At 37.2% G+C, this 27,225-nt stretch overlaps 2 protein-coding genes and 1 long non-coding RNA gene across 3 annotated transcripts; 1 reads left to right on the top strand and 2 right to left on the bottom strand.

Annotated features, from left to right (window-relative positions):
- Nucleotides 1–248: 248 nt before the first annotated feature.
- Nucleotides 249–22,922, bottom strand: LOC135723800 (uncharacterized). Its single transcript, XM_065244448.2, has 6 exons — nt 22,357–22,922; nt 5,911–6,451; nt 5,017–5,640; nt 4,091–4,377; nt 2,694–3,171; nt 249–1,047 (listed from the first exon to the last, which is right to left on the bottom strand). The coding sequence occupies exons 1-6, from the start codon at nt 22,765–22,767 to the stop codon at nt 422–424; spliced, it is 2,967 nt and encodes a 988-aa protein (XP_065100520.2). The 5' UTR covers nt 22,768–22,922; the 3' UTR covers nt 249–421.
- Nucleotides 15,900–21,535, top strand: LOC135723862 (uncharacterized). Its single transcript, XR_010523551.2, has 5 exons — nt 15,900–16,235; nt 16,331–16,436; nt 16,540–16,618; nt 17,856–17,955; nt 20,476–21,535. It is a non-coding gene; the product is annotated as an uncharacterized lncRNA (long non-coding RNA).
- Nucleotides 22,923–24,622: 1,700 nt separating the features above from the next.
- On the bottom strand, nt 24,623–26,990 carry LOC135723846 (uncharacterized). The gene is made up of 3 exons (XM_065244453.2): nt 26,581–26,990; nt 25,997–26,408; nt 24,623–25,783 (listed from the first exon to the last, which is right to left on the bottom strand). The coding sequence occupies exons 1-3, from the start codon at nt 26,851–26,853 to the stop codon at nt 25,158–25,160; spliced, it is 1,311 nt and encodes a 436-aa protein (XP_065100525.1). The 5' UTR covers nt 26,854–26,990; the 3' UTR covers nt 24,623–25,157.
- Nucleotides 26,991–27,225: the final 235 nt, after the last annotated feature.

Below are 27,225 nucleotides of genomic sequence, written 5' to 3'. Positions count from 1 at the left end.
CATTTTTAGTAAGAGGAATTATAGATAACAACACAACATTAACTATTTACAATCGAGAATAAAGTTAGGGACGTTCCCAGAGCATTAGTTTCTTTCTGAATATACAGATAAAGTTTTGTGGTGATCCAAAAATGTATTTATAATGTATATGTATAAAAATATATACGCATACATTAATAAACATACAGAAAATACCAATATCACAACATAAATGTCACAAAAACAAAAATGTAGAAAGATCTCACAGCAAATAGTTTTATTTGAATGCAAATAAATCTGCTATTACATTCAATACAGTACAGAAAATACAATGTCTTCTTTTAATGTAAAATAGTGTTTGTAACTGTTTGTCATTTTCAGTCTGTTCTTCAGCATGATGAGTCTTTTAAATGTCCTACATGACTGAATATCTCTACAGATGTTAAGATTTCCCTCCATGATGTTTTTTCTGATGGAGTCTCAGGAGAACCGCTTGTGTAAATCCCAAATCACACTGAGTGCACTTGTAAGGTTTTTCTCCCGTATGAATTCTCTGATGTGTCGCCAAATTGTCCTGTCGAGTGAAACTCTTTCCACAAAAACTACACTGATAAGGTTTTACTCCAGTGTGAGCTCGTTGATGAAGCTTAAAGGCTTGGGGACGCGCAAAATTCTTTCCACATAGAGAGCAATGATAAGGTTTTTCTCCGGTGTGAACTCTCATATGATCTGTAAACCCCCTGGAGTTGGAGAAGCTCTTCCCGCAGTGTTGGCAGAGGTAGGGTTTCTCTCCGGTGTGAACTCTGTTATGTCGCGTTAGACTGGGTTTATTACAAAAACGTTTATCGCAGTGTGAACATTTAAAGGGTTTCTCCTCAACGTGTGTTTTTTCGTGTTGTCTCAAGTAACCTAAAAGCTTAAAGGTTTTTCCACATACGCTGCATTGAAACGGTTTCTCTTTGGTGTGTGAACGCACATGTGACTTAAGCTTCAATGCATCAGAAAATGTCTTCTTGCAGTATGGACACTTGTGCGTTTTTTCTTCATCAGAAGATTCATTGATCTCATCTGAAAGAAACACAACAGCAATAAAAATGTTAAACAAACTTCAAACAAGCGAGAAGGTAATTGTGTATCATTTTCCACATTCACAAGACAGAAAATAGTTTGTCAGTCCTTTAAAAGTGTTTTATTAAGCTTTGCTAATATGAAATGTGATTTGATACCATGGGGGTGCTGAATGCTTCATTCTGATTGGGGTGTGCATTATTTTTCAGTAAACACGCCTATTAAATATTTTCAGGTCTGTCGACTAATGTCTCTTTTCCATTGCACACTACCCCACAGGTTGGGTTAGCTTACTTTGGGGCCATTTCACTGGGTACAGTACGTAGTACCCAATACTTTTTTTAGTACCACCTCCGTTCAATTGGTCTGAGAGAATTGTGCCGGCACATCTGTGACGTTAACCTCTGCATGTATGCATGGTATTTTTCAACTTAGCAAAGTGCGTCGACTGAGTGATAAGTCCTTCATGAAAAGCGCTTGATTTTTTGTGATTGTTGATGGCAAAAACTGCGGGAACTGGCAAAAACTGCGGGAACTGGCAAAAACTACTGGGAACTGGCAAAAACTGTTTTCAGCTTTTGCAGCTTTTCAATGATGTTTACGTCACTTCATAACGTTCCCATGGCAACAGGGGACATAGCTGCCCTTGTGTGAGGTAAATGCAACATTTTTCAACTTTCTGCTAAGATATATGTGATTTTTGCTACGAAAATGCGGGGATTATGAAATCATGCAAGCCCCGCATATTTTGCAGACGAAAATCTGCTATTTATGCTGCGAAAGTGCGCCATATGTGAGAAAATATGCAGACTTTGGCTGATTATGCGTTAAATCGTGCGATCGCATAATTGCGTTTTCTTGAGAGACTGAGTGATAATCGCGACGTGCAAACATCTATTTGTGGTGGTGGTCAATTTTGATTTAGTCGTGAACTGACAAATAAATTAAAGGGATAGTTCACCCAAAAATTAAAATAGTGTCATTAATGACTCACCATCGCGTCGTTCCAAACTTGTAAGACCTTTGTTAATCTTCGGAAGACAGTTTAAGATGTTTTATATTTAGTCCGAGGGCTTGTTGACACTTCATCGAAAATCTATGTACAGTATAGTGTCCATGTAATAAAAATATCATCAAAGTAGTCCATGTGACATTAGTGGGTCAGTTAGAATGTGTTGAAGCATTGAAAATACATTTTGGTCCAAAAATAACAAAAATTACGACTTTAATCAGCATTGTCTTCTCTTGACGCGGATGACGTACGACGCGGCTGACGTGTTATCTGGTGCGCCCCAGCTGTTGGGCTTCGTTTACAGTCTGAGGAAGATGCACACTGTAAGTTAAAAAAAGTAGATTTTTATTGAAGGGTCTCGGACTAAAACTAAAACATCTTAAACTGTGTTCTGAAGATGAACGGAAGTCTTACGAGTTTGGAACGACGTGAGGGTGAGTCATTAATGACATTATTTTTATTTTTGGGTGAACTATCCCCTTAATTTAAGCTTTAATTTTCAAGCTTGAAATTCCAGTGTCAATTAACAGAGGCCCCCCCTTCCGAGGATTGAAATAATTGACAGTGCCATTTAATTCTCTTTACCAAAACAGGAATTTACACCAATGCCAAGAAAGAATAAAAAGAAACATACCTGAAGGAATACAGTGATCATCGTCGTCATCTAAAGGCTCATCGAAAGGAACAAAATCATCATCATCGTCACCATAATGCTCATCTTCTTCTTCATCATCATCTTGTTCATCATCATTAGTGTCATCTTCCTCTTCTGTGGTTTCTGTTTTCATCTCAATCAGGTTCCTGCCGTCCTCCAGTATGACTGAAGACGTCTTCACTGTAGTCTGCAGGATCTCCTGTTGTTCTTCACCGTTATAGACAATAACCTGAGACCCTGTGCCTGTTTGTTCGGAAAATTCATCCTCCTGATCAGTGTCTGACTCACTATAACAGAGTAAAGTAAGACTGAGCTCTGATTCCTGTGTGGGACCGGCTGTCTCTTCAGAGAGATGTTTGTCCATCAAGGGTTGATCTTGTTCGGTGCTCACTGAATCCAGACTTTCTGAGGAGCTCCCATCAATCACATACACTGAAGATTCACAAAACTCCACATGCTAACAACACACACAAACACAGGAAGGTTATAAATGTTATCAGCTGATCAACACACAACTGAGCCACTAAATAACTTTTACTTTCTGACCATGCATTCAGCTGGTAAACAAAACACTTCGTTTAACATATTTACATGTGGCCGTTTCTCAATCCTCAACGGACAATCCAGGTTTCTTTGTAAATGGGAATGTCTGCTATGTCTAGTCATGTGATCAATTTTGAGCTTTGGGGTTTTTGAAAAGTTGTCATTATACAATTGACACAATAGAGACAAAAAGTGCACAAAATAAAGCACTACCATCATTTATTAACAGCCTAATCTTCAGCGTTTCACCCTCCAGTAGGGCCAAGCTCAAATCACGGCAGTGGCAGCTGGTGGTGGCACTTCCGGCAGCTGTCTCATTTGTGTCAGCTAGTCGTGGCACTTCCGGTCACTGCCAGTAACTTTTTAAAGCAGCTGACACTTTTTGTGACAGCTATTCGTGGCACTTCCGGTAAGCCTCGGCTATTTTTACCAGCTGCACAAGGATGGTTAGGTACTGGCACTCGTGCGCTTGTTGTGTAGTTTGCGGTTAAATTTCGCCGTTAATAAAAGACAAAATTCAAAAACTTTGATTTTTCTTATTGTCCTCAAGTCATTTGTATAATTTATATTCATTTTTCATAATAATATTAAGCATTTTTCACGCGTGCCTAAAACTGCTGTCCACCCTGTCATTTTGGGGTAAACGCCCCCCCATAAAGAAATCAGATTATGTTGTCAGTGACATGTAACGTTACATTGCGGACTTGTGCACACAGTGTTGTACTTAATTTGAATCTCTAAACACAGTCGTCATGCAAACAAATCTGTTTCAGATTCGCACTGAGGTTGTTATTCGTGCAGACCAAGCAAAAATAATGCGCAAGGACACTTACAGCATCGGGTGATGATACAGTTTGATCTGTTTGTGATTTGAAGATCGTTGGTATCGCAGTATCTTTTAGGCGTAGTCCCGTTGAGGTATAGTCATCCTGGGTAAAATGTTCGGAGCAAACACGACAATTCTTCATAATTACTTCTGAAGTCGTCGTCGGATCCATGTTTAAAGCAGCAAGCCATGCTTTCCGCCGTTTGTGGTTATTTGGAATTCTGTGAAACATGACGGCGCTATAAACTTTCTGCTTGTTTTCACAACCCTTTACAATGCACGTAATCACCATTATTATTCACAAGCTATATTTCTACTACTACTAAGTTAGTACTACCTGACTGATATTTCGCCGAGTCTGCTCAAACCGCTACGCGTGCAGACAGAAGAGAAAAATGTGCATTGCGCCCCCTACCGGAACGGAGGTGAAACCCAACCAAAAAAACTCTATATTAAATCTTAATTCTGTTGCTTTTATATTATTATAAATAAGATGATAAAAATAAGCACAGATACAGAATTTAAATCAAATATATTTATTATGAACCCTCTTCATCATATTAAATGATGTGTTTGAGGTTTTTTTAGTTAGAGGAATGATAAACAACACAACATGAACTATTTACAACCGAGAATATAGTACTATTCCCAGAACATTTGTTTCTTTACTTTACGCTCAATTTCTGTAAAGAAAACTTTCCATGTGAACCAAAAACAAAATGTATTTATAATGTACATTGTATATTGTATAAAAATATATACACATACATGCTGAAAATAGAAAACTCACATCATAAAAGTCACAGAACCAGAAATGTAGAGTTTGTAACCAAGTCTTCTACGTTTGTAACCATTTTTGTGGCATTTTTCAGTTTTTCTTTAGCATGATGAGTCTGAAAATGTCCTACATGACTGAATATCTCTACAGATGTTAAAGTTTTCCTGCAGTATGTTTTTTCTGATGAAGTCTCAGGAGAACTGCTTGTGTAAATCCCATATCACACTGGGTGCACTTGTAAGGTTTTTCTCCCGTATGAATTCTCTGATGTGTCACCAAATTGTCCTGTCGAGTGAAACTCTTCCCACAAATATTACACGGATAAGGTTTAACTCCAAGGTGAACTTTCAGATGAATCCTATAGGTCTGGGGACGCGCAAAGCTCTGTCCACATTGAGAGCAGTGATAAGGTTTTTCTTTGGTGTGAACTCTCTGATGAAATTTAAGATTCTGTTGTTTTGCAAAGCTCTTCCCACAGTGTTGGCACAGGTACGGTTTCTCTCCAGTGTGAACTCTATTATGTAGTTTTAGACTATGTTGATTAGTAAAACTTTTATCGCAGTGTGAACATGGAAAGGGTTTCTCCTCACTGTGTATTTTTTCATGTATTATTACATAATCTAAAAGCTTAAAGGTTTTCCCACATACGCTGCATTGATACGGTTTCTTTTTGCTGTGTATACGCATATGTTTCTCAAGCGTCCATTCATTGGGATATTTCTTCTTACAATACCGACACTTGTGTGGTTTCTCTTCATCAGAAGTTTCATTGATCTCATCTGAAAGAAACACAACAGCATTGAAAATTTGTGTTTTACTTAAATTTACACAAACTGCACAGTTTTATAAATGAGACCCCTGGTCTGTCGACTAAGGTAATCTTGTTGTTTATTTTGCTTGTTATCAGAAATAAAATACGACCCATTTCTGCATTCAAGTGCAAATAAACAAACTTCCCGCTTCAGAGGCCTGCAATAAATCTGACCTTTTTAAAATTCCCGAAACAGGAATTTACACCAATGTCAAGAAAGAATAAAAAACAGACATACCTGAAGGAATACTGTGATCACCATCGTCATCATTAGACTCATCCGAAGGAAGGAAGTCATCATCGTCGTCATTATAACGCTTCTTCTTATCTTTTTCTTCATCGTCTTCATCCTCAGTGTCATCTTCCTCTTCTGTGGTTTCTGTTTTTATCTCTATCTGGTTCCTGCAGTCCTCCAGTTTGACTGAACACGTCTTCAGTGTGGTCTGCAGGATCAGCTGCTGTTCTTCCGTGTTACAGGCGATATCATGAGTCTCTGTGGCGGTTTGTTTAGAAGATTCATCATCCTGATCACTGTCTGAATCGGTGTAACAGAGTAAATTGAGGCTGAGATCTGTGTCCGGTTCAGAGAGATGTTTGTCCGGCAGTGGCTGTGGTTTGGTCTCATCTTGTTCGGTCTCATCTTGTTCAGTCTCATCTTCTTCGGTCTCATCTTGTTCAGTCTCATCTTCTTCGGTCTCATCGCCCACTGAATCCAGACTTTCTGTGGAGCTCTCATCAGTCACATACACTGTAGTTTCACAACAATCGAAACCCATATCCTAAAAACACAACACACACACGCAGTAAGATTAAAACTAATATCAGCTGAATCAACACGCAACTGACTCACTAAATAATCTATATAAGTAATTAATCGTATTGTAGTAGCTGTGCTAAAAATAAAGCTTGATTTTACACATTTACATTCAGTTGAGGATTTTTTTAGATCATAGGTCAGGAATCTTTTGTTTTTTTTTAAAGGGGAACCAAATAATAACATTCTTTTGGGATATTTTTTGCAACCATTAAATACGTTACAGGGTGGTTCTTTTTTTAATTACCTAAAATAACTTAAAATACATAAAATAGACAGAACGTTTTTTAATGTTTTTTTTTTTTTTTTAGGAAATGAAGTGAAAGCATAATCCAACCCATTATTCTTTTAGTGTGCACGTGCTCCTCTGAATGCGCTTACCCCGCCCTCTTCACGAGTATAAAGGGTATGCACATGACATCACTGTCGGCGAGAGGGACTGCGGTTACGCCCACTGAGTGGCAAAAGACAGAGCGGCAGCATTTGAGTTAGTGATGGGCATTCCGGCTCTTTTTCATGAGCTGGCTCGTTTGACTCGGCTCACTTAAAAGAGCCGGCTCTTTTGGCTCACAAACGGCTCTTTAAAAAATAATAACGTTTTGACTATGATAGGTGTGAAAACAGTTCTATTTGAATTATTAAATGAAATTATAGTCACAATGTTTTACAATTTCTTTAAACATGTATTGATTTGTTATGAAAAAAGAATACTATTAAACATTTGCATTTAAATTACAACCTTTTAATGTATAGAAACAACATTAAAATACAATCTGAATCTGAACAACATAATAGAACCCATATTAAAGAAAAATAAATAACTGAAAGGATTAAACTGGTCCCTCTTTTTCTCTCTTCTTCATTGGCATGTTATAACCAGCATGAAATTCCTCGCTAGTTATGTTTTGTATAACTAGCATGAACACACACACACACAATGCTGATCATATTTTTCTTTTATGAGATATTTGCATTCAGAAATGCAAGTTGCCTTACTTTCGAGGGGCTGATGCGGTTTCTTCTCTCAGTAATAATTTGTCCTGTTTTCGAGAAGACCCTCTCAGAGGGAACAGATGTGGCCACTATGCAGAGTCTCTCTGTCATGACTTTAGTAAGCCGTGGGTAGATAGAGGCCTTGTTCTTCCACCAGCTCAGAGGATCTTCAGATCTTTGGAGGAGGGGCTCCTCCAAATAGGATCGGACCTCCATTATGGCATCTGCTGAGGGATTCCTTCGTGCTGCATTCCCAGTTGCTCTCTCATCAAACAGCATCCAAACAGCAGACGCTTGTGGCACTACTGCTGTTGCTCCTGCTCTCTCTGCTTCCTGTTGCCCTGGTGTCTGAGCCAGCTGACTGCTGGGGCTGTCCCTCCCTGCTGCTGAGGTGATTCTTTGAAGAGCCTCGTCAATCGCTCTGGCATCACTGAAGGCTAACTTCTTAAACCTGGGGTCGAGTGCAGCGGTTTCTGATTATATTCCATTCTATGGGCTTCATCACCTTCAGAGCATCTCTTACAATCAGGTTGATTGTGTGGGCAAGACATGGATGATGGGTCCACTTTAATATTTTCACAGCTTTGGTAATGTTGGCTGCATTGTCAGTAACACAACAGACAACTTTTCCATCTATATGCCATTCTCTTGCCACTCTCAACAATTCTTCTGCCAAGTTCTCTGAGGTGTGTCTGTCACTGAACTCAAAACAATCTAGAAGACAGCTAGACATTGAAAAATCTTCAATAAAGTGACATGTAACTGACATGTAATTAGTGGTCATCTTTGACGTCCAGCAGTCAGTGGTAAGGCAAACTGCAGTAGTATTTTTGACTCTTTCCTGCAATGAAGCCCTTGTGCTCTCATACAGTTGTGGAATAAGTGAATTTGAAATTACTTTCCTGCTTGGAATTGTGTACATTGGATTTAGACTACTGCTATAATTTCTAAAACCTCTGTCTTCCACGATCGAAAATGGCTGGAAATCAGTGGCAAACATTTTAGCCAATGCAATATCAATTTGACCTTGTTTTGCTACAGACATTGACTTTTGCATAAACTGGTCCTTTATAGAAGACTGCGTTGCTGTGGGTCGCGGAGTGGATACATCACCACGTGAGGTGCTGGCTCCAGTCGTTCCACCATCACTAACGGGACCGCTAGTTTCTCGAAGCTCCGCTAGCTTCACAGTTGGGTGCACAGTTCGCATATGCCGGTGTAGGTTGTGCGTAGAACCGGTTTTATATGAGATTTTGTTTAGGCAAATTCTACACTGTGCTTTAACATTGTCTACATCATTAAAATGATTCCAAATGCTGCTGTGCTTTCGACTCATTTTCCTGCTTTTGTTTTGTTTTCAGTTGTTTTTCCTCTCCTGTCTCCTCTCCTCCGAGTTTGTGTAAGTGTGACGGCTCAGCCCCTCCCTCATGCCGTATAATTGGTTGACACCTCGTGTATGATTGACAGGAATTGAACGTGCGGCTGATCAGACCGTCGAAACGAATGTGTGCGCCTTTACACCTTATATAAATTTTTTTTTGTTCTTTGAATTAGTCAATTGTTTAAAAAAAAAATTCATTCATTATTTCATTATAACATAATGGTTTAATTTCTATAGGCTATATGAGTCGGCTCTTCAGATATGCGAGCCGGCTCCCGTCGTTCACCTACAAGAGCCGGCTCAAGCCGACTCATTCGCGAACGACCCATCACTAATTTGAGTACAGCGTTACATCGGTGAAAACACAGTGAAAACGCGTCGAAATGGGAAAAAGCTGTTGTGCGATAGACTGTACTAACAGATTAACAAGAATTCGGAGCTATCGTTTTACAGACTGCCAAAAAACACCGAAAGGAGAAGTAAATTGATCGTTCATGCCAACAGACAACAGGTGGCCCTTGTCAAAAAATCCTATTAGAATTTCATAGAATCTTGTAGGATTCTAAAGGATTCTTAAAATCCTATTGGACATTCAGATATATTTTAGTGGATTTTAACTTTGTCTTTTAGGATTCTAAAGGATTCTCAAAATCCTATTAGACATTCAGATATATTTTAGTGGATTTTAACTTTGTCTTGTAAAATTCTAAAGGATTCTCAAAATCCTATTGGACATTCAGATATATTTTAGTGGATTTTAACTTTGTCTTGTAGAATTCTAAAGGATTCTCAAAATCCTATTAGACATTCAGATATATTTTAGTGGATTTTAACTTTGTCTTGTAGGATTCTAAAGGATTCTTAAAATCCTATTGGACATTTAGATATATTTTAGTGGATTTTAACTTTGTCTTGTAGGATTCTAAAGGATTCTTAAAATCCTTTTGGGCATTCAGCTTTATTTTAATGGATTTTAATTTGTCCTGTATGATTCTAAAGGATTATACAATCCTATTGGAAATTCAGATTTATTTTAGTGGATTTTCAGTGTATCCTTTAGAATCCTGTTTGACATTGTTATACACCCTATCGAAATTTCATTTTCACCTATAGGATCATATTTGACTTATTAGATTTCTATTATATAAGAAATCACACATGTAGTTAACTGCAAAGAGCACCAGTAATAAATAATAATAATAACAACAACAGCAACAATAAATTGTGTCTTTCTCAAGTAATCATAATAAAATACAAATAAAATAATTTGTATATTTATACATAAAATGTCTACACTTCCCTATCAAACTTTGTAGTCATTAACATTGGGCATAGGCATCCTTTGTCCTGTTCAAAAACTTCAGCAGTTTGAGGGTTCTGGCTAGATGAAGTACAGCTACGACCAAATCTCGCGAGATGTTGGGTTTAGCTGAAAACAGCGCTCGTTCGGCGAGAGCTCACGAGATTTTGGACACAGCTGTAAGCCGGCTAGTATCCCTTCTAGCCACAACTCAGTTCGTCTGAATGGAAACTCTGATGAGCACAAACAACTGGTAAGTGGCTAAGTTTTACTATTTTTTCAATATTTTGCACAGTCTAGAAATGTACGTTAAGCGTGTGTAAAATATAATTTCTCATTATAAGCTACTGTTGTTGTTCCCGTTACCCAGCAACATTCTTAAAGGGGAATTCCGCCTTGAAATGATCCTAGGGTTAATAACAAACGTGTACCGAGTTCGACCGTTCACTCGAGTTTGTTTTCATGCTAGTCTAACGTGACCAGTGTTATTGCTAAATGCAAATGATTCTGGTAACCGTGGTATAAGAGGAATAATTGACTCCGGTCCTTTGAATTATTTGAAAATAATGCACACCTGCGGGTGTGCATTATTTTCTTATAATTCAATGGCCCGTCGTCAATTATTCCTTAGATATATACACACACATACATATATAGATATATATATACACACACACACACACACACACACATATAGATATACACATACACACACACACACACACACACACACACACACACACACACACACACACACACACATATATATAGATACACACACACACACACACACACACACACACATATATATATATATAGATACACACACACACACACACACACACACACACATATATATATAGATACACACACACACACACACACACATATATATATATAGATACACACACACACACACACACACACACACACACACACACACACACACACACACACACACACACACACACACACACACACACACACACACATATTATTTATGCAGAGGAAATCAACTAAATGTACAGTTTTAATGAAGGTATACATACAGCTTCACTGTAAAAAGTATCTTATACAACTACGGTGTAGTGGATCTATGACCAAACAAATTCACACATTACCTCCTTCACATGATCAGCAACAGGTCTCTCGGCTCTCGGTACAGCACTTTTCTTGAGGCGATGTCTGCTGGGAGGATTGGAGGTTCTTCTGGTTACGACGAAGTCGTCCTTTTTGAAATGGTTACTGCAGACACGGTAGTCCTTCTCTCGCAGCAGTTTTACCGGTGTTTCGACATCTATGTGTAATATGACCAGCCACTGCTTCAATGTATCGTTGTGCTGCAGTGGAAGTCTGTGAAAACTTTCCGGATTATAGTGCTTCATTTTCTTACCGCAGCCGGGAAAAGCGCAAACACGAACCATTTTCTTCTCTTCACTATGCACGGCTTCCTTCTTCTTTTGTGGGTTTACCGGCGGATTTCAAACCCACTGTAAAGATGCATACCGCCACCTGCTGTACTGGCGCACACCTTCATTTCTCTCGGCTTCTGATGCATTCACATATCACGTGCACAACGCCTGTTCAGGTGTCCTGAGCAATTTGGTCCCCACGGGCAATTCGGTCTCCCCTAGGACCCCGCGCGACTCCATTGGCTGAAAAACTCCTCATGGGTAGTTTTCTTAGCGCCTTATTACAATTCCTACAAAATCGCGTTATGATTTATGTAGTTAGAACGTTGTTCAAATTACAATTGATGTCTTTTAAATGATATGTTTCATATAGTAGTATATAAATGAGGCTATAGGTGGGAGATCTACACATTGCTTGTGTCATTTTATTATTTAGATTATTATACTGTACCATTTCCACTTTTTACTGTCTACTTATACAATTACTTACTCATTAATTACTTAAACAAAACATGATTACTACATAGTTGAATCACACATTTAAATTATAATTATAAGCCATGATTACTACACTTTTGCTATTAAAAATATATATTCCGTAAGGTATGTTAATAATTTACAAAAAATAAAAGTATTGTTTTTGTAAAGCAGATGATGACACAAAAGTAGGCTACTGACGTGTCTGCAACATGAATATTAGTTTATTATATTGTTTTTAGTTAACTTTTATTTTTTAAAAATGTAATGTTTCTATTTTGTACAACATAATTAGCTTGCTAGCCGCGTATGCAAACGAGATATTGCAATGACACATTTTTGAGCAGGCATTAGTGCTAGATACCAATCGGGGTCCTAGGGGAGACCGAATTGCTCGGGGGGACTGGATTGCTCATGACACCGGGCAACAACGTTTCACGCGAGAGTTCAGTTTTCCCAAGATGGCGCCCGCATGGATATTTGATCCAGACGTGAACGGTAAGTGTTCCTTTTTAATAAACTGCCTGTACACTTGCAAAGTTCTCAATGCTTCGGTTTACATATAGAGACCCTCATTGTGCTACAGTGTAAGTGTGATGTTATTTTGAGCATTATTAGTAGTATAGACATAGCAATTTCGATTTTAATGCACCGATGCCCCGAAGGCTACCATAACATGCTAATTTGCATTTAGCAATAACACTGGTCACGTTAGACTAGCATGAAAACAAACTCGAGTGAACGGTCGAACTCGGTACACGTTTGTTATTAACCCTAGGATCATTTCAAGGCGGAATTCCCCTTTAACCGTTATGAATGAAGCGAGAGAGTGAGTATCCGTGCAAAATACGCAAATTCATGTGATAAAACGACAAAACTGGATAGGCATTAAATGTTTGTTGTAACTAATGATAAGTTATCGACCTTTTTTGTTGATGTTAGTTCATAACAGCTTTGCTGCACGTCAAAGAGCTTGCGTCACTTTTCTTAAACTGAACTCGCCTTTTTAACCAGAATAGAGGTAACTAACGTTACAAACAAAGTTTTACAATTGTTATATTATTATTATAAGAGAGAACCATGGTAAACTATTATGGACACCGCAGTTATGTCTAATGTTACTGTCTTTTCTCCGTGCATGGGAAAGAAAAGTCATACTTTATGTGAACACATGAATGAACAAACACCAGTCAGCGCGTGGCTCAGCACGTCAGCTTGTTGTTCTCTAATGTAAATCTAGTGTATAAAGTACTAATGGTGTAAATGTGGTAACTTTAAATCTTCAGTTGATAAGAATAACAGTTAACACTTCATTTTTACAACACTGACACTTCGTGCGATCTGCTCACTACATTGTAAGAAGAGAGTTTTCTTGGTTATTTCATGCAATTCAAACAATCAGCCATTAAAGGTCTCAAATTGTGTAGAAACCAACCTACTTAAAGTATATTACTATGTATGTCCACAGATCTGTTTTTTCTAAAACAATTCTACTTTCTCAAATCTCTAAATTTAGACTATGAACAGAATTTACAACTAATGACATTATTTATTAATTTTGGTTTGTTAAAATATGTTTTCTATTTCTTTATTTTATAGGCTACCTCAAAAATGAATTCCATATGGAACTTAGTGGAAGACCATCTCCCAGAAATGTGCAGATGAATGTGAAGGGCGATTTATAGTCGTGCGTAGGTCCTACGGCGTAGGTTCCGCGTCGGTTTTCATTTATACTTGTGCGTCGCCGTCCGCGTCGACGTGCAAAGACACGCGAAACCGCTGGTTGGCAGTAATCACGCGTGTAACCACAGTAGCAGCAGAAGTCGTCACAGAAGAAGAAGCTAAGCAAGTTAACCCACAAACGAAGAAAAAATAGCAACTTGTTGTGTATAATTTGAGAAGACCAGCAATGATGTAAGTAAATAAACAGCGACTTATGTTGCAGTTTTAGTTAAATCACTCCTCAACTTGGCTCATCTTTGTTTTCACCGTCTCAAACGGAAATACCTATGACACAGTTTTTTTTACCTGACGGGAGGGGTTCTGGTGGACCAATCACAGAGCTTGCGGTCCGCGTAGGTCCGACGCGCTGTTAGGAATTTTGTGAGGTGCGCGTCAGGCTACGCAGAGCTACGCACAGGCTACGGATAGCCTACGCCGTAGCTACGGCGTAGCACCTACGCACGACTATAAATCGCCCTTAAGATGTCAAAAAGGCACCACAGTCATTGTTTGTGAAAATTACTGCTTTGCATTAAAAGATATTTCACGGTAATGTAATATAGATTTTTTTACCTTTTGAAAGTAACAAATATAATATGATTACATTATGTAATAAAATAATTACAGTTATAAGCATTTGTCACTGTGTCTGTTATGTTTTACCTGTTATCAGTGCGTAAACAAATGGTCACTAATACTCTATTCAAAAAAGGTAAGAAATAGTTTTGTTCAAACACAGCATAATTACAAAGTATGGTTTTGCTGGGTTTTAATTGTTTTCTTATTAACACAAAAAACAACATGACTACCCTTTCTGCTTCTAGAGCCTTAGAGCTGTTCATGTATAACTCCGTGGTAGAGCATTGCGTTTGCAATGCAAAAGGTCATCGTGGGTTTGAACCCAGGGAACACAAATACTGATACAAATAATAAGCAGCTTGTAATGAACTTTAAGTTGCTTTGGTTAAAAGCGTCTCCAAATGCATAAATATTATATATACACATGATGTAACCCCAGGTGGACCACCCAGGTGGAAACATGTATGCTTTAGGTGGACGGCTTTATCCAAAGCATATACTTTTTATTAGTATGTGTGCTCCTTGGTTATTTAGCCCATAACCTCTTATTTCAGCCTTGTTTGTTTAATTTTTTATGTATATACACTGTAAAACCTAACAGTGTAAGTCACTAAATGAAATGAGTTTTTTAAACTTATTATTTTTTAAAGTAAATTTCACTTAATAAAAACTGTGATATGAACTCAAAAACTGCAAATGATTAACCATAAATTAAACCAAATAAGTAAGCAACAGCCAGGACACAGATATGAAGAGCTAACAGGTAAGCACTGCAAACTTTTTCAACCTTTTTAAAGGACAAGTTCGGTATTTTAGACTTAAAGCCCTGTTTTCAGATTGTTTATGGTGAAATAAAATGGTTTTGACTGAAATTTCGACATTTGCGGCTGCCCTGAGAATTTTCGCGTGTTTGTGTTTCAGCTCAGACCTCTACAGTGGGTTTAATGGTGCACTGGAACAATCCCTTCTAAAATGCATTAAACTTTCGTTTACAAAGACGTGAAACTCACCGAGTGGTCAGGGGTGTTCACTGATATGCTCACACAAAAATCGCTGCAAAAGATGCTTTCCAACAGCTGTTTTAGCATTCGTAGTTAACTTGTGGACCTATTTTTCCAAACGCCTCACACCCGTACATTCTTCCGCTTAGAGCTTGAATAATAGACACTCCAGCCCAGGTGGTGGCGCTAATCCGCCTTTGCCAATTGCATGAATAGAAACAAAGTTCCCGGCGCGGAGTAATACGTACCTCACAGCACATCTAATACAAGTCAATGGAGTTGGCAAAAACTACGATAAAACCTGTTGGAATGCGTCTTTTGGAGCGATTTTTGTGTGAGCATACCAGTGAACACCCCTGACCACTCGCTGAGTTTCACGTCTTTGTAAACGAAAGTTTAATGCATTTTAGGAAGGATTGTTCCAGTGCACCATTAAACCCATTGTAGAGGTCTGAGCTGAAACACAAACACGCGAAAATTCTCAGGGCAGCCGCAAATGTCGAAATTTCAGTCAAAACCATTCTATTTCACCATAAACAATCTGAAAACAGGGCTTTAAGTCTAAAATACCGAACTTGTCCTTTAAAGCATCTTTAAACTTTAAAAACATGTTGTTTGTCGTGACTCTACATTGTAATACTCACCCGGTTACAGTAATTTGTGTAATTTTGGACATACGATGAAACAACACGACATTGATACAGCAATTTGACCTCACACTCATTTTTATCAGCAGATTAGTGTGCTTTGAGTACACCACAGTTCTGTAAGTGAAAAATTAATTCATATTTATGTGTGTTTCTTTCTCAGTAAGGACTAACTTTAACTGACTTTCTGTCTGTCTGTCTGTTCTCAACCAAACGGTCATTCAAGACCTTTTAAAGGTAACGTTACCACATTTATTCATTCATTTATTATGTTTTGAGTACACCACAGTTGTGAAAAATGTATTCATATTTATGTCTTTCTTACTGTTTAGCAAAAACATTTCCCGTGCAAGTTTGAATCTCTCTCAGTAAGGACTTATTGACTGGCTGTCTGTTCTCGACCAAACGGTCATTCTTACTCATAAAAAACTTTTAAAGGTAACGTTACCCCATTTATTTGTTCTTTTAATATTGTTTAGTACACCACAGTTCTTTCAATTGAAAATTAATTCATATTTGTGTGTGTTTTCTTACTGTTTAGCACAAGTGTGCCCCGCGCAAGTTTGAATTTCTCTCAGTAAGGACTGACGGATGGCCATTCACTCATAAAACCTTTTAAGGTAACATTACCACATTTATTATGTTGTGAGTATACTACAGTTCTGTATAGGGATGGGCACGAGTACTCGAACGTGGCATCGATGATTGATCACAAAAACGATGATCATGCGGCTTTATTTATTTATTTATTGTGGATATGACGGCATTGGATGTCTGGTTAGCATTACAAGCGCATGTGGTAGTAAAGGCTGGGTCTGGAGATGCGTGTTTGACATTGTGTTGAGCTATGCAGACCGGCGTATGACATCAGTAACATTACCATGCATGATTCAAAAACAAACAGATAATTCCGCGCACCTGCCGTGCACGCAGCAACCCCTCGATCCGCGCAATGCGCGGCAACTCGCCGATCCCGTGAAGCCGGTCACACCTCACATCACTGAGGCATTATTGTTTAAAAAGATGCCCTGATTTTCAGAAATACAGTCAGTCAGGTGAAAAAGTACAGCGCCGTCAAAAGTTCAATGGGTTATCATCTCATATTTAAAAATCAATGTTAAAAGATACCAGAGAGCCATACGAGCATTAACATTACATCTTGACTGAGAACAGGTTGAGGACGGTTATCATCTCATATTTAAACATCAATGTAAAAAGATACCAGAGAGCCATACGAGCATTAACATTATATCTTGACTGAGAACAGGTAAGCGATGACACGCCACAGCTAATCGCTAAAACAATAGTAAAAGACTTAAAGCTGCTTAATGTTATGAAGCTTGTGCTTTGACTGGACGTGTTTAAAAGGGCGCTGTTTATGGTGCACATCCACAATGGGAGTTAAACCTTCTGTACATAACTTAGTTGAAAACTTAGTTGAAGTCTAGCATTTTATGCAGATAGATGCACAATGTAAATTTATGTTGTATAAAGGCTTACTTTATTTAGAGTGTGTCATATAGAAAGCGGTTTGTGCTTATTAACCCTTTAGATTCACTTCATCACGCAGCTATTCCTATTAGAGGTTTCTGTTAAAACCATTTAATTTCCTTAATAATCTAGTATGTGTTCATTGTTCTGTCGTAGTTTCTTCAAAATTAAGTTTTATTTCAGTGTTTTTAATAAAAATATTTTAATTTTCACCATGACGTGTACGCCCCTTTGATTGCCCCGCCCCAGTTAATTGAGTACTCGTTCTTTAGACCTATGGATTAATCGAAATGAAAAAATGACATAAATGCACATCCCTAGTTCTGTAAGTGGAAAAGTAATTCATATTTGTGTGTTTTCTCCCAGGTTAGCACGAATGCATCCAGCATAATTTTGGATCTTTACCATTGAGGAGACTGGCTGACTGTTCTCAACAAACCATCATTCACACGCAAAAACTTTAAAGGTACCACATTTATTTAAGTTGTTAGTATACCACAGTTCTGTTAGTGAAACATTTATTATGTTGGCTTGAGAAAGCCAACATACTGTTGTTGCACTTAAACTTATTATTCTTTTTCTTCTGAGACTAAAATTTCTAACTCTAACTCGTCCTAGAGCTTTCAAGCTACAGCCATCAAACTTTGGACATACCTTCGGTCTGATCTGACTCGAGTTGCTATATCTTTTCTAACTGATGGGACCTTCCGAATTCCTAAACGGGGCGCTGAAACACCCCAAAATTTCCATTGACTTAACATTGAGACAAACTTTGACGGGTCATAGCTGCGAGTGAGAAACTTGTAGAAACTTGTGGCTTACCACATTTAAGGTGGCTGACAGGCTCTGTAAGAACATACATCACAATGGGGTGTAAGCTGTACCCCTGGGGTGTAAGGGGCCCCCAAAATTTCCCATTGACTTATAATGGGGCAGGAAACATGCCCATAAAAGGGAATAAAAGCGTCTCAGATGGAATATCTTCACTTTAGAGTGTCTTAGAGACATGGGGGTTGGCTAATTTTACTCAAGCATCCAATCAGTCTCTTAGGATCACCCCAGAGCTATTAAGCCACGCCCCTAGCAACAATTTTGGGTACCCTAGCAACATCTCCCATAGACTACCATTATAAAAAGCCCAGATGGATATCTTTGCACCAGAGTGTCATAGAGACATAGGGGTGGGCTCATTTTACTCAGGCATCCAATCAGTCTCTTGGGATTCTTATTGAGGTATTAAGCCACGCCCCTAGCAACAAAATATGAAGACCCTAGCAACATAATAAACAAAGCCTTATATCTCTGGATCTGAACATCGTAGAGACACAGGGGTTGGACCGTTTTACTTGTGGCTTGAAGTGTAATCATTATGGGATACCAATTTTCTCCCTAGCAACCAAACTTAGTACCCTAGCAACGGAATAAACAAAGCCTTATATCTCCGCTTCAGAACATCATAGAGACACGGGGGTTGGACCGTTTTACTTCTGGCTTGAAGTGTGATCATTATGGGATGCCAATTTTCTCCCTAGCAACCAAACTTAGTACCCTAGCAACGCAATAAATGTTAGCTTCATGCTAGCTTCCTGCTAATCATGCTAGCTTCATACTAGCTTCATGCTAATCATGCTAACTTCATGCTAGCTTCATGCTAATCATGCTAGCTTCATGCTAGCTTCATGCTAATCATGCTAGCTTCATGCCAGCTTCATGCTAATCATGCTAGCATCATTCTAACTTCATGCTAATCATGCTAACATCATGCTAGCTTCATGCTAATCATACTAGCTTCATGCTAATCATGCTAACATCATGTTAGCTTCATGCTAACATCATGCTAGCTTCATGCTAATCATGCTAGCTTCATGCTAGCTTCATGCTAATCATGCTAACTTCATGCTAATCATGCTAACATCATGCTAACTTCATGCTAATCATGCTAACATCATGCTAGCTTCATGCTAATCATACTAGCTTCATGCTAGCTTCATGCTAATCATGCTAGCATCATGCTAGCTTCATGCTAATCATGCTAACATCATGCTAACTTCATGCTAATCATGCTAGCATCATGCTAACTTCATGCTAATCATGCTAACATCATGTTAACTTCATGCTAATCATGCTAACATCATGCTAGCTTCATGCTAATCATACTAGCTTCATGCTAATCATACTAGCTTCATGCTAATCATGCTAACATCATGCTAGCTTCATGCTAACATCATGCTAGCTTCATGCTAATCATGCTAGCTTCATGCTAATCATGCTAGCTTCATGCTAACTTCATGCTAATCATGCTAATCATGCTAATCATACTAGCTTCATGCTAATCATGCTAACATCATGCTAGCTTCATGCTAATCATGCTAGCTTCATGCTAATCATGCTAGCTTCATGCTAGCTTCATGCTAATCATGCTAACATCATGCTAGCTTCGTGCTAATCATGCTAACTTCATGCTAGCTTCATGCTAATCATGCTAGCTTCATGCTAATCATACTAGCTTCATGCTAATCATGCTAACATCATGTTAGCTTCATGCTAATCATGCTAGCTTCATGCTAATCATGCTAACTTCATGCTAATCATGCTAATCATGCTAGCTTCATGCTAATCATGCTAACTTCATGCTAATCATGCTAGCTTAATGCTAATCATGCTAGCATCATGCTAACTTCATGCTAATCATGCTAGCTTCATGCTAATCATGCTAGCATAATGCTAGCTTTATGCTAATCATGCTATCATCATGCTAGCCTCATGTTAAATTATGCTAGCTTCTTTCTAGCTTCATGCTAAATCATGCTATCTTCATGCTAAATCATGTTCGCTTCATGTTAAATCATGCTAGCTTTATCTTAAATCATGATAGCTTCATGCTAAGTTGTCAAACTCTACTCTCAGACTAGGCTTTCTCAAGCCAACATAAAGTTTGTTCCGACGAACTTTTCTATCTAGTTCATACTTTTGTGTTTTCTCACAGGTAAGTATGAACGTGTCTAGAGCAGTTTTGGATCTTTACCATTGAGGAGGTTGACTGACTTTCATCTACCAACTGTCATTAACACAACAAAAACTAAAGAAATGTTACTACAAGTGGACCTATTCAGTTACTCATTATGCTGTGAGTACACCACAATTTTATCAGTGAAACAATAATGTTTGTTTTTTCTCAATGCTTGGCATAGACAAATGTGACCCTGTGTAATTTGGAAATTTCATGGGAAATGTGTACGTCTTAAAAATGTTTAAATGTCATTTGAGTTAAGGAACAGTACACCGATTTATTAAAAGTGTGCAATAAACTGAGTCTATTAAAGTCATAAAGGAATGTGTAAATCTAATATTAGTTTTAATGTGAATTTGGACAGAAAAGCAAAAAAATGTTTGTAAAATAAACAATTGTTTAATAAACTGTAATAATTTTACCCTTTTCTGTCATCATTTTTTATACTAATGTTTGGTTTAAGGCAATCGGTTTGCTCAAACGGTTTAAGTTGAGTTAACTTTTCGGGTTTTACAGTGTAACAACAATGTACAAAATCAAAAAGAGGAAAGCATATTTTAAGAAACAAAAAATTTAATTGGATCCCATTAAAATCCTCTACAAATTATCCTAAAGGATATTTTTGTTGTGTCTTAAAATCCTTTAGAAATATCCTCTAATAGAATCCTATAGGATTTTTTGTAATGGAATCCCATAGATGTTTTGTAATGGAATCCTTTAGGATTTTTCTAATGGAATCCTATAAGATTTTTCTAATGGAATCCTATATGATTTTTCTAATGGAATCCTATAAGATTTTTCTAATGGAATCCTATAAGATTTTTCTAATGGAATCCTGTAGAATTTTCTAATGGAATCCCATAAGATTTTTCTAATGGAATCCTATAAGATTTTTCTAATGGAATCCTATAAGATTTTTCTAATGGAATCCTATAGGATTTTTCTAATGGAACGGTTCCAAAATATGATAGAAATTCTAATTGGATTCCTGTACAGGATTCTTATTAAAAATCCTATAGGATTTTTTGACAAGGGGGGTTGATAAGTTGCTAGGGTCACTATCAAGCAAAGTTTTTACTTTCTACTTAAAAGTATTTTTCAAGTATTTGTATTTTATCCATGCTTTTCTTTGGAAAACAAAGCATATTATCATAATTTTTATTCTATTACATTTCATAAAATACACGTGTTTGTTTACATTTAATATTTAAGTACATTTTACTCAAGCAAAAGTACACAATTTTAAAGTAATTAGGTATTAAATAAATTTTAATATGCAATATTTTAAGAATACACAGTATGATTATATGCTTTAGAATGTAGTGAAGTAACATTTGTCCCATTACAAACATCCTAATAAAGCACAGATGCTTGGAAAATGTGCCTAATGTAACAAAGTATTGTCCACCTCTTCTATCAAGTCCAACTAAATTTAATTTAAGCTGTTTTACTGGCATTTTCGCAGCAGCCCCTATGAAAACCAGCCATTTTGTTGCACGTTTTGCCACTCAACCGGGCGAGCTCTCGCGTGGTCACGTGAAAAAGTGACGTCAATGCATACGCTCTATTCGCAATCTCTTGTGCTCAGCAAAAAAGCGCGAAATCACGTAATTTAAAAAAAAATAACGGTCATTATTACCGTTACATAACATTATTTTAACGATTCTTTTTTTATGAACTTAAATATGTGAGAATGAATATACAGTCATGGCCAAAAGTAATACGTCTCACAGAGAAGTATTGCAATTACACATGTTTATTTTCTTTGTGTGTATTGAAAGACGAAAGACTTACTTTGTAAATAGCCAACGTATATATAACTCATATTTTATGTCCTTTAATGCAAAAGACTCTTACCTCCAAGAGAAAGCATTCAGCGCTACTATCGTTAAGTCCGGATGGTTCAGGCTTTTCATCGTATTCTGGAAGTGTTTCATCGTATTCTGGAAATGTGACGTTAAACACCGATGGTTCAGGCTTTACATCGTCTTCTGGGAAAGTAAACACCGACGGAATTGCGGTGTCTAAAAGCGCGACTCTCTTCATTCCCAAAACATTGAGTTCGAAGTCTTCCTTTTTGAAATGGAGGCTGCAAACCTTACGTGTTTTTAGGTATTCCGCGGGTGTGTATTCTGTATAGATCGGGTGGTTTATCACCCTTAGCCACTGTTTGCAACGCTCCGCATCTTTCGGTACATAATGAAAACTTACTTGTTGCCATTTCCTTGTTTTGTCTGAACACCCCGGTACCATGCAAGAGTTCACCATTTCGAAAGAAATACAAACTAATAATCAGTAATTCACTAATTAATTCGCCAACTCACTCTTCACTACAAAATTTGTGTAAAATGAATGGGAAGCTGTGGTGGTAGCTAAGCTGCTGCTTCTTCTTTTTCTTCTTCTTCTGACTTTTTATGACGGATGGCATACCAACTTATGGTGCATTTACCGCCACCAACCGGACTGGAGTGTGAAGCACTGGTAGGCATATTACATAAAAGTATAAATAAAAAAAAAGGTTAAATTCTATCAAATAATCCTATTTTTTAAATATATTTTATAAAAGAACCATATATAATACTTTGTTTTTTTTGTTCTTTCAAAAGATTTATTAAATTGAATGCTTCGACACCCATATTCTTAACTTTATTAATGAGTTTTAACCTTTCATTTTCATATTTCGTACACTTTATTAATACATGTTCTATGGTTTCTGGCTGATTATAATAATTACATTGCCCTGATTCATGGCTAAGCTTCTTCTTCTTCTTCTTCTTCTTCTTCTTCTTCTTCTTCTTCTTCTTCTTCTTCTTCTTCTTCTTTAGTGTTTTAATGGCGGTTGGCAACCAACTTTTAGGAGCATTACCGCCACCGACTGGACTGGAGTGTGGATTAAGATAGGGGATGGGGCAAAATAAATAAATAAAATAAAAACTTTAACCAACTTCTCTATATTCTCTTATTTAATTCACATTCTTTTATAAACTTAATAACATACTCATATATATTGTTTGATGTTTTGCCTAATAATGAAAAGTCAAGGTGTTTTACTTTCTGCAATGATTGAATAAGGCGATATCTCTCCTTATTGAAATTAAACTTGTTCAACTGTCTCTTGCTGATTGCAATGTATACATTCTCTAGTTGGGTGCTTTTCAATTCTATATAATGTACTGTTAAGTCCAGAGTGTCCAATTCTAAGGCGTGTAATGATATTTCCCTCCCTTCGATTTCTATTCTCCTCTCTCCCAGCATCAACTGTTTCTTGTATATTATATAAGTGTCTTCCTGTTTCATGTTCGTTCCAGTATCTCTGCCAAGCTGATTGTGTATATATTTTTTAATGTATAATTTTGCTTCTGCTTTACTTAATGGAATATGTAGATCTATTTGTTCTATTCTTAAAGTTTGTTTATCCAGAATATCCACCATATCATTTCCCTCCACACCAGAATGAGCAGGGACCCAAACGAATTGTATGGACTTGTCCTTAACTTTCATAATATACATCTTGCAGAATATTTCGTAAAAAATGCCTGCATTATCTTATACTTTCAAGTGCGGAGAAGCTGTCAGATGCAATGACAGTATTATTTACACCTTTCTCTTCTATCCACTGCATGGCCAATAAAATTGCCACTAGTTCTGTAGCATATACTGACACATGGTTGGTTACTCTTTTTCTTAATACAATACTCATACTTTGGTATATATACTGCTGCACCTGCAAAACCTGTATGAGTATCCTTGGATCCATCTGTAAATAAAATTAAAGACTGTGGAAATTATTTTTAAAATACTTTTGTACTATGTACCATGTGGAAGTTGGTTTGAAATGTCCTTAAATTCCTGTTTAATATTGAGGTTGGTAGCTAAGCTAGGCCATAGAGCTATCTTAGTAGGCGGTGTTCTGATTAGTGGGAGTGGCTTGCAGAGCTGTGCATTGTGGGAGTTGTTGTCTTCTTCCATATAAACGCGGTCAAATAGAGAGTATGCATGTGACGTCACCTTTGGCAAAAATGACTGCGGTTACGCCCACTGAGTGGCAAAAGACAGAGCGGCAGCATTTGAGTACAGTGTGAAATCAGCGAAAACACGGGGATAATGCGTCTAAATGGGAAACAGCTACGGTATATTTATTATGAATCCAGATCATTATATTAAATGACGTGTTTGAGTTTTTTTATTTAGAGGAATGATAGATAACAACACAACATTAACTATGTACATTCGAGAATAGAGACAACGAGAAAAAAAAATCTTTTTGAATATACAGGTAGTAATGCTCAATTTCTGTAAAGAAAATGTTCTGGGTAAACCAAAAACAAACCTTAAAATCTATTTATAATTGTATGTATAAAAAAATAAATACGCATACATGCATAAACAAAAAAATCACATTATAAATGTCACAAAACTACAAATGTAGAAAAATCTTCAAGAGGAGCTGATAATAAGATTTCGAGTGCGAAATCGAATTAAATCTGCTGTTATTTTCAATACAGTACAGAAAATATAAAGTCTTCTACAAATCTAAAATAGTGCTTGTAACATTTTTTTTGTGAATGACTTATTTGTCATTTTCACAGTCTGTTCTTCAGCATGTTTCTTCTTTAGAGTCTTTAAATGTCCTACATGACTGAATATCTCTATAGATATTAATGTTTTCCTCCACCATGTTTTTTCTGATGGAGTCTCAGGAGAACCGCTTGTGTAAATCCCTTATCACACTGGGTGCACTTGTAAGGTTTTTCTCCCGTATGAATTCTCTGATGTGTCGCCAAATTGTCCCGTCGAGTGAAATTCTTCCCACAAAAACTACACGGAAAAGGTTTAACTCCAGTGTGAACTCGCAGATGAAGCCTAAAGGCCTGGGGATGTGCAAAGTTCTTTCCACATTGAGAACAATGATACGGTTTTTCTCCGGTGTGAACTCTTAGATGATCTTTTAAACCAGTAGAGTTAGAGAAACTCTTCCCACAGTGTTGGCACAGGTACGGTTTCTCTCCAGTGTGAACTTTCTCGTGTTCTTTTAGATTATATTTATTTCTAAAACATTTATCACAGTGTGAACATGAAAAGGGTTTCTCATCACTGTGTGTTTTTTCGTGTGACTTTAAAGAACTTGAAAGCTTAAAGGTTTTCCCACATATGCTGCATTGATACGATTTCTCTTTGGTGTGTAGACGCACATGTAACTTAACCTTCCACGTATCGGAAAATATCTTCTTACAGTATGGACACTTGTGTGTTTTTTCTTCATCGGAAGATTCATTGATCTCATCTGAAAGAAATAACAGCATTGAAAATAGTTGTTCTATAACTTAAATTTACACAAACTACAAGTACAGTGAACGAGAAGGTAATTCTGTATCTTTTTCCACATTCAGCATCACAACCTAGGTCCTCTGTCAGAGTCTTGAAATAAATTATATTTTTTATATACATTTTTGTGCCATTTAATTCTCTTTACCAAAAGAATAAAAATGAAACATACCTGAAGAAGTAGATTGATCATCATTGTCATCACAAGGCTCATCCGAAGGAACAAGATCATCATCTTCATCATCATCATCATCAGTGTTATGTTCCTCTTCTGTGGTTTCTGCTTTTATCTCCATCAGGTTCTTGCAGTCCTCCAGTTGGACTGAACACATCTTCACCATGGTCTGCTGCCGTTCTTCAGCTTTACAGACAAAATTCTGTGACTTTTTGGTGGTTTTATCAGAAGATTCATCCTCCTGATCACTGTCTGACTCGCTGTAACAGAGTAAAGTGAGACTGAGCTCTGATTCCTGTGTGGGACCGGATGTCTCTTCATAGAGATGTTTGTTGGTGCTCATTGAATCCAGATCGTCTGTGGAGCTCCCATCAGTCACATACACTGAAGATTCACAATAATCCACATCCTGACAACACAACACACACGTTAAGATTATAAATGATATCAGCTGATCAACACACAACTGACCCACTAAATAACTTTTACTATCTGATATGCATTTGTCATAGCAGTGCTGCTGACAAATGAAATGCATTTAACTGTTAAACGAAATGTAACATATGAAGCATACTACTTACAGGTTTTGGTCCATTATTAGCAAGTTGTCCTGTTAAAGTAGGAACTGATTCATTTTTCAAGTTAAGCATTTGTGTGAAACCAGCATTGTACTCTTCACGATTAAGGAAGCTGTCCTCTGTAAAATGCGCAGCACAGAGAAATATGTTGGGGTTGTTATGTTCAGAACTCGAGTTAAAAATAAAATTTAACCATTGCTGCCTAATTTTGTCATCCTTAGGAAGGCCATATATAGGAGATTTGCAGTCGGGGTGAAAATAACACCGTCTTGACATGATAAAAAGCACTTTATTACAATAACTCCATGATTCTAGCAGGTCAACAACCACGTCTTCTTCTTTTGTTTTATGACGGTTGTTTGGCAAACCACTTCCGCCATCTACTGGAATGGAGCGTGAACTTGAAGCCCATAAGGAGGAATGGGAGGAAAAACCCTAAATATAAAATCTAAATTCTGTGCTATTGTCTCTTTAAAATATAATTTAAGTATATTGCTTAATGTACTGATAACGAATAATGTAAATTAAAATATACTTTAATGTGAGTTTATAATTAAAGTGTGAATTAAATTAAATTAAATGAGCCCTTTTACCTGTCAATAAATATTTTTTATTATTATTAATTATATATTTGGTCACTTATGGCAT

The sequence above is a fragment of the Paramisgurnus dabryanus genome, chromosome 24, assembly GCF_030506205.2.
Source record: "Paramisgurnus dabryanus chromosome 24, PD_genome_1.1, whole genome shotgun sequence".
Taxonomy (NCBI): Eukaryota; Metazoa; Chordata; class Actinopteri; order Cypriniformes; family Cobitidae; genus Paramisgurnus; species Paramisgurnus dabryanus.
This window is presented reverse-complemented; position numbering and strand designations above follow the sequence as displayed.